Raw genomic sequence first — 14166 nt, forward strand, 5'->3', positions numbered from 1 at the left:
GTTTACAGTGCGCCAATGTTTGTGAGAAGGGTGACTTTAGCGTTAAAAATTATAGAAGCTACAGATTTAATTTTAGAAAAATCTTTATATAAGATTTTTTTTGTAAAATTTTCTGAATTTTGCAATGGTCAAGTCAGTTTTTTTCTAAAATTATTAGTAACGAGTATTTGTCAAAGTAACGAGTACTTTGTAACGAATAAATATATTTTCAACATCTCTATATAGTAGGCTAGGCAAATTTTTGAAGTTTGATGCATCTCAATAAAACTTATTGCATTCGATTGCATTTTTCGTCTACAGGCATCAAGGGCTCTACAATATTCTTCTTCTTCTTCAATATGTAATAATATAGAATCAAATATAAAATTCATACCAAATTCAAAATACTTTAATTGATTTTTTGAAGTTTGTTTGAATATTTCTTACTTATCCTTAATTAAATTAATTTTCCATTTACAGGCTACATTATAGAAGAATTTAGCACGCCAGAACCAGAACCAGAACCAACAGAGACTCCGTTTAATCCAGATGATTTACTTGAAGTTGACAGTGGTTTTCTAGTTGTAGAACCTATTATAGAAGAAATAACTACCACCACGATTACGACAACCCCTACTACAACAATTACGACAACGACACCTACAACAACTACTCGAGAACTGACCTGCCATGAATCCACATATGGTTGCTGCCATGACGGTGTAACATTTGCGCTAAGACCTAATTTTGATGGATGTGACCCTATTCCTAAAGCTGGTAATATTTTTCATTCCACCTTCTGTACTTATAATGCACTTATAATGCTGTATACAGCGAATGTTCATGATCCGGTTATATCTTTCTTCCATGCCGTTGGACTGAGGATGAAGCGGTGTCGTTGTGGTCTTCTTAATACCCAGAAAAGCCATCATGGCCTGCCAAATTTCCTATTCAAATTTGAAACCCTGATCGGAATGGAGTAAAAGTGGAACCTCATGTCGAGAAACGATATTCTAAAGTATAGTCTCACCAACTATGATTGCTTTTTGGTTGGATAGTACAACTACTTCTGGCCATTTGGAAAAATGGTCCACAATAACCTTAAAGTATTTATTGCCTGATGTTGTTACTGGAATGGTCCCAGAAATTCGACAGCTACTCATTCTCATGGAGTCTCAGTGATGAATTGTTTGAGTTTTCCCCCAAATCTCGTTTTGGGTCGCTTCTCGTTTTAGGTTCTTCCACATAGTGCCTACAATTAATCCAGTAATAGTTCTCACGGACTCTAGCCACAGTTCCCTTAATCCCAAAATGCTCTCAGAGCAGCTGTCTTGGAATTCTACAAGCAGGTCCTTTATACATTGGGACACTGTTCCTGTTCCATCTAGACTTTTCCATTTATGAGTGATGATGTCATCTCGCCGATACAAGGAGTCCCACTGAAGCACATAGCCTTTCATTGCTTGCCTATATTTGACAATCTCCTGCCACGGTGGTTTGGCTCCGTTGTCTATCTACTTATGGGCTATCTTTAGATCTGGATTTTTCTTTTGCTCAAACTGGAGGCTTTCTTTGGTTAGATGTTAGAATAAAAAGCGAAACATCTGAAAAAATCAATATCAAGAAGAGAGTAAGAGAGGCATGGCACCTTTGCTGTTCAACGTTTACTCTGAGAAGATATTTAAGAAAGCTTTAGGAGGCGCCTCTTCTTCTTCTTCTTTTTATATAGATATTACTCTATCTGTGTTTCAATGTGCCTCCAGTAAGTTGTCATTCCATCTTTTTCGTGGTCTTCCCACTGATCGTCTTCCTATTGGGGAACCGCCTCTCGCCGTCCTTACTACTCTATTTGTTGTCATTCGGCTTATGTGGTCGTTCCATTCTACTCTTCTGCTTTTCACCCGGTTATTAATGTTGTCCACCTTGCATCTCCTTCGTATATCTGCACTTCTAGCTCTATCCCACAGCGTCTTACTATCGATTTTTCGCAATGTTTTCATCTCTGCTGTTTCTAGCATTCTTTTTGTCCTTTCTGTGTCAGGTCCTGTTTCTGCCGCGTATGTCATTATTGATCTGATGACTGTTTTGTAAATTCTGCCTTTCACTTCTTTTCCGATGTTTTTATTTCTCCATATTGTTTCATTCAGGCAACCTGCGGCTCTGTTTGCTTTATTCACCTGATCTTCCACTTCTGTTTCGAGCTTTCCGTAGCTGCATAGTGTGATGCCTAGATATTTAAACTCCATGACTTGTTCTATTATTTGACCCTCCAGCTCTAATTTACACCTTATTAGATCTGCTGTTATAACCATGCATTTAGTCTTTTTTGGGGAAATTAACATGTTAAATTTTCAAGCGATTATATTAAATTCGTGTAGCATACGTTGTAAATCGTCTTCACTTTGAGAGATTAGTATTGCGTCGTCTGCATAGCAGATTATTTTAAGTTGTTTTTCTCCCATTTGGTATCCTTTTTTTTGTTCTTACTTTTTTTATTATTTCGTCCATGATCAGGTTGAACAACAGAGGACTCAGGGAATCTCCCTGTCTTATCCCATTGCCAGCTTCAATTGGGTCAGTTAGTTATTCATCTACTTTTACTTTTATTGTGTTGTTCTGGTAGATATATGGTAGGTTTTAATTATTCCTGGAGGTACCTCTCTTGCGTACAATAAATGGATAACGTCATTTAATTTGACCCTGTCAAATGCCTTCTTAAGGTCCAGGAAATATAAGTATGCCGGTTTGTTGTATTCTTACGATTTTTCTTGAATCTGCCTCATTATAAATATAGCGTCGGTGCATGATCTTCCCGTCCTAAAACCTTGTTGTTCTTCTGCTAATGTTATAATTTTATTGACTTTGGTCGTTAATTTTAGTGTTGTATTTAATAAATTAATTCCTCTGTAATTCTTCGGGTCCGATTTTTCTCCCTTTTTGAAGAGAGGTATTAGGATGCTTGATCTCCATTCTTGTGGTATTCTGTTTTGTTCTATTATTTTTTGGATTAGTTTTAATAATTGTTTGGTCAGGTCTTGTCCTCCATGCTTTAGGAGTTCATTCGATATTCTGTCCTCTCCTGGTGATTTCTATTTTTTAATTTCCTTAATGCTTCCGTTACCTCTGCTTCTTCAATATTTATTTCTTCGTTTGTTGTCACTTCAGGTGTTGGTGGTTCGTTATCGTTATCTTTAGCAAACAGAGATCTAAAATAGTCTGCCCAAGTTTCCTTCTGAATGTGTTTCGTTTTTATTTGTTCGTTCATCTCTTTTCTTTGTCCTCTGATCATTCTCCATATTTCCTTTTGTGTTCCGTAGAAGTCGTGTTCCATCTGTTTTGAGAAACTCTCCCAGTGTTCTCTTTTTATTTGTCTGACTAAAGTGTTTGTTTCGTTTCTAATTCTTTTATAGCGGTTGTATGTCTGTTGTGTTTGTTGTGTTCTGTATTTTAAAAAGGCTTTCTTATTTTCTTCACATTTTATCTTCACTTCCTCTCGAAACCATGGGGTTTTCTTTTTTGATATGTTGGTATTCGTTACTTTCCTCTCTCCAAGTGATTCTGTTGCTGCGTTAATTATGGTTCTTTTGAGTTTTTCCCAGCTTTCCTCGATGTTATCGTTTTCTAATATTTCATTATCAGCAAATCTTCTCTGATATTCTTTTTCTATATAAGTACTCCGTAGATTCGTTACTTAGTCCTTCGACTTTGATTTTTGTTTTTGTTGGTGCCACTCTCTTAGGTGTGAAGCATTTCATGGTGATTCTATGTAATTTAACATAATACTAGGCTGTGGTCACTACCTACATCTACTGAGTTGAGGCATCTTACGTGAATTATTTTTGATGGATGTATATATCTGTTAGTTACAACATAATCTATCATATGTAGATCTTTGTCCACGGGTATTATTGAATGTATATTTGTGTTGGTCTTTGTGGTCAAAAATGGTGTTGTTTATTCGAAGTTCGCTATTCGTGCAGAAGTTTATCATCAGTTCTCCATTTTCGTTTTTGACATTCTCATTATGTTTTTGTTTAATTCCAGGTATTACTTGGTTGCCTATTCGAGCGTTAAAATCCCCCAGTATTGATCATATGCAATTGATCATAAAATATTTCCCTTGTTGTTTGGGGCTTACTATTTTCTGGGCCGTATACTGCGATGATGTTCAGGTCTTCCTTCTCCATTCTAATTTTGGCTACGACAATCCTTTCTGATACATATTGACACTCTTTGATGTTATTTTGGTATCTTTGGTGTATTAGTAAGGCTACACCCTCTTTGGTCCTTTGCCTAGAAGGCTCCTCGGATGGTATAATTATAAACGGGCAATGTATAAATAATATACGATACGCTGATGATACGGTCATTCTGGCAGATAATTCTGAAGCACTGCAACGCCTAATGGACCGAGTAACGACAGCCTGTAGAGAATTTGTAATGAAATTAAAGAAAACAAAAACGGTGGTCATCAGCAAGCACCAAAACAGAAGGGTGAAGGTCAATGTCAATGGAATAGATCTGGAAAGAGTAACAAGAATAACGTACCTTGGAAGCTTGGGACCTTGATGAAACTTGGGACCTCTCACTAGAGATAAAAACAGGTCTGGAAAAGGCACGTACAGTGTTTTACAAAATGCAAAACGTTCTATGGAACCGCCAGCTGAATATCTCATTGAGAACTAGAATACTTAAGTGCTATGTTTTCTCAACCTTGCTCTATGGTGTTGAAGCCTGGACAATGACAGAAGCAAAACACAAAAACGAATCCAAGCATTAGCACTGTGATGCTACCGTAAAATGCTCAGAATATCCTACATGAGCCATACGACAAATACGGAAGTGTTGCGGAGGATGAACAAGGAAAGAGAGCTTATGTTTATAATAAAAGAACGGAAAACACAATATTTTGGTCACATCGTAAAAAATCAAAAATATGAACTACTACAACTTATAATCGAAGGTAAAATAATAGCAAAAGCGGGCCAGGTTGAAGACGCAACTCTTGGCTCAAAAACCTACGACAATGGACGAGTATGACCTCCATAGAACTATTCCCGGCAGCTGCAAGTAAGATTAAATGGTCAAATGTAATGGCCAACGTCCTTAAGGATACGGCATCGTAAGAAGAAGAAGATCTTCTTGTTACTGTCTTAGAACTGTAGAATCTGGTCGTCTCATTCTTCTTGGCTCTCGCAGAATCGGCAGTTCCCTCTGGGCATGGTTTTGTCGAAAGGCCATCATTATTCCCATGACTTCTTCCCGCTCTGTGGAGAGTATCAGATCTATCTGGTCATTCAGATGTCTTGAAACTGAAAGGCCATTGCAAGACAGAATGGTCGGTTTTTATAATCTGGCTATGATTTTTTATAATCTGGCTGATCTAAAGAATCTTCTGGCATAGAGGAATGAATGGTATTGTTCTAGTGCTATGAGGACTGCCTCGATAACTGTCTCGAAAACAACTGGCTGGAAGATGTTAGAATTCTCTAGAAATTCCCTAAGGTAATCTCTTTATTGAAGTTTTGGTATACTACTATTATCGGTTTACACCGTTCTCCCACTCATTCCGACTCCTAACCATCATTCTTCTGTTTAATCGTAGACCTAGAGGGATTTCTCTTTCCTCTAGTTCTTTTTCAATTCCCTCCCTCCAGCTTCTTCTCGGCCTTCCTTTTTCCTTCTTCCTTGTAGTATCCACGCCAAAATCTGTTTAGGGATCCTGTCATCTGGCATTCTCTGTACAAGGCCGTACAATCCTAGTTGTTTTGTTTTTAAATAATCAATTATGTATGTGTGACTCCTATCATTTCTGCATTCTCTCATTTGGTATCCGATCTCTTCTTAATTTACCTGCTGCTCTTCTCAAAAGTCCATTTCTGGTACTAGTAACATTTTCTTTGTTCTTTGTTTCCGTGGCCAATCTTGACTTATATTTGATTACACTTCAATATGGTATTGTATATGAGCTGTTTGCTTTCGATATTGTTTGGTCTCACATAATGTCCTTCATTATTAATATGGCTTTTCTACCCTGTATGTTTCTGTCTTTTATAGCAGCATCGAGTGTTCCATCTTGAGTTATCTTCATGCCCAGGTACTTGTATTCATCACAGTGTTTAATGTCTACCCCATCGTCTAATGTAATGGACTGCTTTGTCCCTACAATACACAATATGGCTTCAGTTTTCTTAAAGTTGAGTTCGAGACTCCATTTGTTATATTCTTCTATTAGCTTCTGCATCATGTAACTCAAGTTGAAGGTTTGATATCAGCTATAAAGACAATTTATACAAACTTATTTTTTAGAAAGTTGCTCATTACGTCAAGATAGTGGAAACTGTGCAAACTCTACCTTTAAATGGTTTTATAGTACTCTAAGACATCAATGTAGACAGTTCAGATATGGCGGATGTGGTGGAAACGATAATAGGTTTGCAAGTAAAGAAACATGTGAAGAAACTTGCGTCAATCCAACGGGTCCAGGTAAGCTATATTCACCAAGTAAGTTAGTCATCATCATCATCAACAATCACTTACATCCACTTATGGATATAGGTCTCCCCTATTTCCGGCCACTGTCTTTTGTCCTGGGCTCTTTGAATCCAATTAAGTTAGTAAAAACCATTAAAACATTAAGATAAAGCTATATGTATTTTATTGTTATGGTGGATTAACGGAGAACGACAAAATAAAAACAAATTATATATAATCCCAGAAGGCCTTTACATAGAAAGCACCCGGTAATAGGCCAAGAAAAATTGTAAGAAACCAAATTTATTTTATCAACATATCGTTGCTGTTAAATTAAACCTGTATATATGCAAAAATTTAGTTTTCATTTCTTGGTATCAAAAAATGTCTTTTGTTCCCTTCTATTTTTATGTCAAACCTCCATATAATATAGTCGAATAAAACTCTGTCAGATGGCGTTAGGACTGTATGCATTTACGTGGAAATGACCACTTTGTTTATCAGAAGACAGATCTAGTGCGCAATACGTCAGTGGTTTCAAAACCTTCAAGAAGGAAAGACGTGATTTAAACCAATAGTTTCTATTTTCAGGTAAAACATTGTCGTCTCGCCCTGTATGCATCAAGTATATCACAACCAATATTTAATGAATATGTGAAGAACTTTGTTAGAAACCTTTGGTTTTCTTACACTTGGTCGCATTTCATAGCTAGAGTCCATGGAGTTGGAGTGTTTCTTAGGCAGTCCACCGACAAAGGATTTGTTATTTTTTTGGCAACTGTAATCCTGAGTTCGTTGATAGTTTGTTGATAGGAAGCTCTGGATTGCGTCAAGTTGTCCACCTGCATATAATAGCTGAGTTAACAATTACCATGGGAAATATTCAGTTAAGGCGAACGTACGATTCTTATTGTATATAGGTCATCATTGGTTTCTTGATGAGGTGGAATTGTCGTGACTTTGACACCGTTTCAAGGCAACATATTCAATATTTCATAATAGTTTATTATCTACTTATATTTTTTAATTTTAGAAAGATGTAAACTTCCAATATCTTTGGGTGGGTGTAATCACCGATTACTTCATTGGTTTTATGATCAATCACAACAGACATGTGTAAAATACATGTATGGTGGTTGTTTGGGCAATTCCAACAGGTTTGAGTCGAAAGAAGAGTGTTTAAAATTATGCAACCTGAATACGTATACGGAAAATTTAAACGGTAAGTTAAGAGAAAAATTTAGTTGTTTAGATTTTTAACAGATGGCGCAACCTCTAATAATCATAGGAACAAGCTGAATTTTGTTGAGAATTTCAATTTTGGAACCCAAAAATTTACAAGAAAGTTTGCCACTTCTACCCCCCGGCTCCACCCTAAAATTTCCTTTGTAGTGGGGAAAATAAAAAACATTGAGATCAGTAAAACTTATCACTTCCATTGACTGGTCGCTCTGGAATTATTTCCTTCTTCTTCTTCTTGTACCACTCCTATCGGAGTTTGGAAATCATCAAGGCTATCCTGACCTTGTTTACAGCTGACATAAAGACTTCATTAGGGGTGCAGCCAAACCACTCTCTCAAATTCCGCAAGCATGACATTCTTCTACGGCCTGGATTCGGTGTTCCTTCTATTTTTCCTTGCATTATATTGTAAAGTAATGCGTATTTACCTATGTCCTTTCATCAGGTGACCCAAATATTCGAGTATTTCGAGTTTTCCTTGTTAGAGCCTAATCTTCAATACCCATAACATGAAATTAATATTTTTAATGCAGTCAATCCAGGTGGATATGGGCTATTAGCTCTTATTTTGGTGAACCTCCATCGATTTTCATGAAAATTGGTGAGTGGTTAGAGGCTATCTCAACAAACAAAAGTGAGATGTTGCCAGCTTGCGCTTTTACTCTGGGAGTTGGTAGCAGGAGGCGAGGGAGTTTTTAACAATTTCCCAGGCAACCAAACGACGTTTTTATAACGTAGATAACACGTCATAAAAATTACCAATTGACGTGTTTCTATGACGTAGTACTGACGCTGAAAATCACGTGTATTTGTCTCATCGATTTGACATCATAATTGTGACGATTTTAAAACGTCAAAAAAGTGACGACTTTTACACGTCGCCGTCGGTAAAATTACGTCTGTAATACTTTCAAAAAGTGACCTGTTTCTCTTTCAGATGTTCCAAAATAGTATAAAAAATAGGTAACATGAAAATGTAGGCTAAAAATTAATTTAATTAAACTCGATAACACATAATTAGTTCATTGACAGAAAATAAACATAACCTCAAATAGTTGACATGAAGAATCACTGCATTAAACTAACTCGCTGAGCAAAAGCGAAAAAAAAAATCTCTTAATTAACATGTTTCTTCAACTAAATATCTCAATGAAATGTCTTATGTTATTACACAAGACACAGAGCACGTAAACAATATGAGAAATTTCTTATGAACAACGTTATAAACTAAATTGTTTGAAGTCAAAACAAACAAGCTTTTTAAGCTCCTCCCAATTTTGTGACGTCAGACTTAGGCTGTCCCAAATGAAAACGTCTTTTAAACGTATTTTAACGTCATTAATCTTACGTATTTAAAATCACCTACAAAAGACGTCTATATGACGTAATGCTCAAACACGTGTATATATTCAGCCAAAACTGACGTTTCCTCGACGTTATATGACGTCACTTGGTTGCCTGGGTTATTATAACAAAACACTAGCTATAAAAACGTAGGTATACTCATTAAATTTTCCTTTTAGATGCCTGTTTTAAACCAAAAGACAAAGGTCATTCACATTGCCGTAGATTCGAAATTAACTATTATTTTGACCAGAGTATTGGATTATGCAGAAAATTTTGGTTCACCGGATGTGGAGGAAATGATAATCGATTTAAGACTAAGGCATTATGTGAAAATTTCTGTGTTCGGTCCAAACATGAAGGTAAGTCATTTACATTCACCTGACATAAAGAAAACAAAACTGAAGATAAATATCCGAGAAAACGACGTACAAATTAGTTCTCTATAGATATTATGCGGCCCAGATCTCGAAATTTCCATTATAGTGAATTCATAGCGGAATTCTCCTATGGCGTAACTTAGTTACCTGCTCATCGTATCTCGGCAGAGTTCCAATTCACTCCATTGCATATCTGCCATTTGAATTCTTCCCGGTTCAGTACACCGAGAGGAACTCATATCATGATTCTTTTCTCTCGTCTTAAATACACTCTCGGTCGCCATCACTCCTTGGTTTCGTCGGACAGGTGGTACGTAGGGGGATTGCGCCGATATGGAAACGCGTTCGATCTTCTGCTAATCACATAATTTTAATAATCATATTTCTTTCTTCCAGCAATGTGTTTCGCACCACCTGACAGAGGAACATGCAGTAACTTGAATCAAGCTTGGTTTTATGATCCAAGAAGTGCCATTTGTCAACCTTTCGTTTATAGCGGATGTGGAGGAAACGAAAACAGATTTGATTCCAAAGATGACTGTGAGAATGCGTGTATTGTAGGATAATTAATATCATACAATGCTCGAATGTATTTATAAATTATTTTTATTTATATAGGTAGGTACCTACTAACTTGTAGTTTTTTTATAAAATTTTAAAAAATAAGAGTGAATTTTATTTTCCCTCTATTTCTATTAGACTGTGGAAAGCGATGCAAGAACTTGGCTTTTCAAAAAATACTAGACGAGAAACCGACTACAATTATACATTAGTCTATCGAGAAGGACAAAATAGTCTAAGAGCTAGAGCCGAAAAATCATCGTCATAAGCAATATGAAGTTTGGCATGTGAAATTTGTCTATTGTATATTGATAATTATGACCCCTTTCAGGCTGACACCTCAGTCGCTACAGGAAGTAGCAATAAGGGATGAAAGGGAAAAGTTAGTGTAGTCTTTAAAGGGTTTCACCTCCTATTTTGTTAAACCTCCATCGATTTGCATGAAAATTGGTGACTATTTAGAACATACCTCAGGAGATAAAAATGATTTGGTGCCAACTTGCACTTTTACCCTGGGGGTGGATACCACCCCTTCACGGTGGTGAAAACGTTTTTGTTAAGAATAACCTTACAAATCGATAGAGAGACAAATTATAGGTAAAATTTGTTATATCATGATATTAAAATAAACCAATACTTTTTAAGTTATTAAAGATCAAAGATTTCTCTGTTTAAGAGCACATGCGTGAAGTTACGGATGATAAAAAGAACATATTAATTAATTGTATGTTACTATAAAATATTATTTTTATATTACTTCGATATTATAAATTTAGCAAAAGTGTATTCGAATATGTCAAATGTACCCCTTATTGGACATCCCCAGTTTATGGACATATTCAGTTTATAATGAAAAAAAAATTCAATTAAATATCGAAATAATACAAAAATAATATTTTACTAACATACAATTAATTAACATGTTTATTTATCATCCGTAACTTCACGCATATGCTCTTAAATAGACAAATCTTTGATCTTTAATAACTCAAAAAGTATTGATTTATTTTAATAACATTATATAACAAATTTTACTTAAAATTTGTCCCTCTATCGATTTGTGGGGTTATTTTTTATAAAATAGTTTTCACCCGCGGAAAGGGGTGGTATTCACCATCAGGGTAAAAGTGCAAGTGGCACCAAATCAGTTTTGTTTCTTGAGGTATGCTCTAACTAGTCACCGATTTTCATGCAAATCGATGGAGGTTTAACAAAATAGGAGGTGAAAACCTTTAATGATTGCACTTACTTTCCCCTTTCATCCCTTATTGCTACTTCCTGTATCCACTGAGGTGTCAGCCTGAAATGGGTCATACCTAATTGTCAATATAGGTACAATGGACACATTTCAGAGGAAAAACTCCATATTACTTATGACGATTATTTTTCGGCTCTAGCTCTCCGTCTAAAACTTATAGGTACTGTTAGCATTTGCAGACGATATCGATCTAATAAGAAACATTTAGGTTAAGGACGAAGGAGACTTCCGTTATAGGTTTGAGACGGAAGACAGAAGCAGAGAAGATGGGACTTCTGATCGATGAAAATAAAACTAAATACATATAGATATGTATATGAACGGCAATAACCAAAACAGAGATAGAATCAGACAAAATATCCACCATCGATGACTTTAGGGGGAGGATACGAAGGATACATCTATATATACAACAATCATACGACCCGTAGTGATGTATGGTAGCGAGACGTGGACGATAACAAAGGCAAACGAAGAGCGATTACGTGTTTGGGAAAGAAAAATTCTAAGGAAGATATTTGGGCCTGTGCTACTGTGCTTGATAGAGCGAGCAGCAGGACAATGGGACCAACTACTCCACAAACAAAAGCCTCACACATCTGGCAGGCTGATAGCGTTTTACCATATCCAATGTTTCGTCTGAAGATTTATTATGCGATGGGGAAAATCATACCCACGATCACGATACTATAAATAACAAGATAATATATTACACATCCGGAAGTCGTGACGTAACTGGAGACCGGCTAGTTCGTAATGGTTCGTAATAATTCGTAATGTCCGATTACTTTGAATTGTTCGCGGTTGTATTTTATATTTTATCTTTAACAGTTATTTTGATTGGAATCTTGACACTAAATTCTTTTCGAATACATTGAAGTTTAATGTTATTTTGCTAATTGAATAATTTCATCACATAATGCATACAAATCCCATTTAACTTTAACAAGAATTCAAATTCAACTTCCGGTCTCCAGTTACGTAATCAATGCGCGAACTCGGACGTATTTGAGCTACGGGAAAATACTATCTCTTTATTTATAGTATCATGCCCACGATCATAAAAAAGCCATGAAAAATGAAAACTCAATAGTTTTTCTTCCCTGGCTTGAGATCCATCAAGCAAGATGTCGGAATACTTGATGTCGATGTCTAAATTATGAAAGAGAAGAAGAAAACGTAGAAGAGTGGAAGAAAATAGGTTATGTTATGATTTTAGGTTTTGTTTTGTTGTTGCGGCAGATATTAAAATTATTATTACTTAAAATTTTATATATTCAATAAATAAAACTCCATACGTATGTATATTTTAAGCTGGTTTTTATTATTAGAAATAATTTTTCAATAATTGACAAAATAAAAAGGTATCAACAGATATTAAATTTTATTGCAAATAGCCAAGAAGTACCTCCTGATTATGTTTCATGTTATAATATACCTACATTTTTTAGATCGAATGTAATATGGAATACATAGAAGCACTCAAGTGTCCTTCGTGCTGCTTCAAAACCTACAGTTTTGCTATTCTCAAAGACCATTGCGAAACACAACACAATATAGATCCCAAAAGAAAGTACTTCTGTGATAAATGCCCATATACTTCAGCAAAGCGATGGAAGATTATAGAACATCAAAAGTTTCACAGTGATATACCAGGGTTGTATTTACATGCTTGCACACTTTGCTCGTTTCGAGCCCCTCACAAAGCCCAACTGGAGAGACATATCATGTTTACCCATTCACACGAAGTTGACTTGAGAAAATTTTCTTGCAAATATTGTGGGGAAACGTATACATCTAAGTCGGCTCTGAAGCAACATAGACAAAAAGGACATTATGTGTGAAAGGAACGTATTATGGCTTATATTATAAACTCAGAATGGAACTGGTGACGTAATGCAAAATATGCATTTTATTTAATACAAAGAGATAGGTATAAGATTTTGATAGGTATCTTATAAGAAAACTTATGGTTTGTACATTATGACTAAGTAGAATAAAGAATATAATATTTACACATAAGTAAATACATGTTAAAGAACAAGTGGTTTCAGTGTAATTTTATTTAATATCCCATGAGACAATTCAAATGCAGACAATATAAAAAAGTCTTTAATTTTATTCTTTTTAAGCATTTTTATAAAGTTAAATTTGTACAGTGCGTGTATTTTGTCTAGCAATAAAAAGTATTAGATATTTTGCTCATATTATAATATATTTTTGCTATACATGCCAGAAAATCATTTTCTTCTTCTTTTTGTAGTGCCTAATCATTTTGGATTTTGGCGAACATCATGGCAATCTGTACTTTGCACACTACTGCTCTGAAAATATTTGTGGTCCTAAACCACATACGTAGATTTTTCAGTCAGGAAATCCTTTGCTTCCTTGGTCCCCGTTTTCCTTCTACTTTTCCCTGTAAGATTAGTTGCAGCAGTCCATACCTATCTCTGTTCCTCATGATGTGACCAAGGTATTCGATTTTGGTTGTTTTTATTGATTGTAGTTAACAGTTCTTTTTCTCTTTGTATTCTTAATAAAACACCCTGATTAGTAATGTGGTCGATATGATATCTTCAGCTTAGACAATAAAGCCACATTTTGAAAGTCCTTATTTTCTTGTAGGTGGAGTCTGTAAGAATCCACGACTCAACTCCTTACAACAGTATAGTGACAGTTAAACTGCAAAACCACGTAAGTCGATTTTTGGTTCATTGTGACTTTTATACTTTGTTGGTTTATAATTTTACATATCTTTTAAACTTCGAAACCTTGTAAGTCAATATTAAAACTTAGCTAATACCATTAAATTTTAATATTGACATTGTACTGAAGCTATTTCCTTGTGGCATTTTTATAATGAACTATTTTCAATGGGAAATAAGCCACAATTTTACCAAAAAAATGATTTTATTAACGTTTTGATGC

At 35.4% G+C, this 14166-nt stretch overlaps 1 protein-coding gene across 2 annotated transcripts in view; it reads left to right on the forward strand.

The window, feature by feature from the left end:
- Window positions 1-13282, forward strand: part of LOC114329425 (inter-alpha-trypsin inhibitor heavy chain H3) — a 69853-nt gene extending 56571 nt beyond the window's left edge. The window contains exons 9-14 of one of the 2 annotated variants that reach the window (XR_003652320.2): window positions 460-756; window positions 6289-6465; window positions 7487-7675; window positions 9219-9401; window positions 9816-10037; window positions 12690-13282. Coding sequence is in view for 1 of the 2 variants with exons in the window: in XM_028278524.2 (XP_028134325.2) it covers window positions 460-756; window positions 6289-6465; window positions 7487-7675; window positions 9219-9401; window positions 9816-9985 (1016 nt within the window). In the remaining variant the exon portion in view is untranslated. Of the gene's footprint in view, window positions 1-459; window positions 757-6288; window positions 6466-7486; window positions 7676-9218; window positions 9402-9815; window positions 10086-12689 lie in introns of those variants that run through there. The other variant, XM_028278524.2, reaches the window with a different exon arrangement.
- Window positions 13283-14166: the final 884 nt, after the last annotated feature.

Source organism: Diabrotica virgifera, chromosome 7 (assembly GCF_917563875.1).
Source record: "Diabrotica virgifera virgifera chromosome 7, PGI_DIABVI_V3a".
In the NCBI taxonomy this organism is placed as follows: Eukaryota; Metazoa; Arthropoda; class Insecta; order Coleoptera; family Chrysomelidae; genus Diabrotica; species Diabrotica virgifera.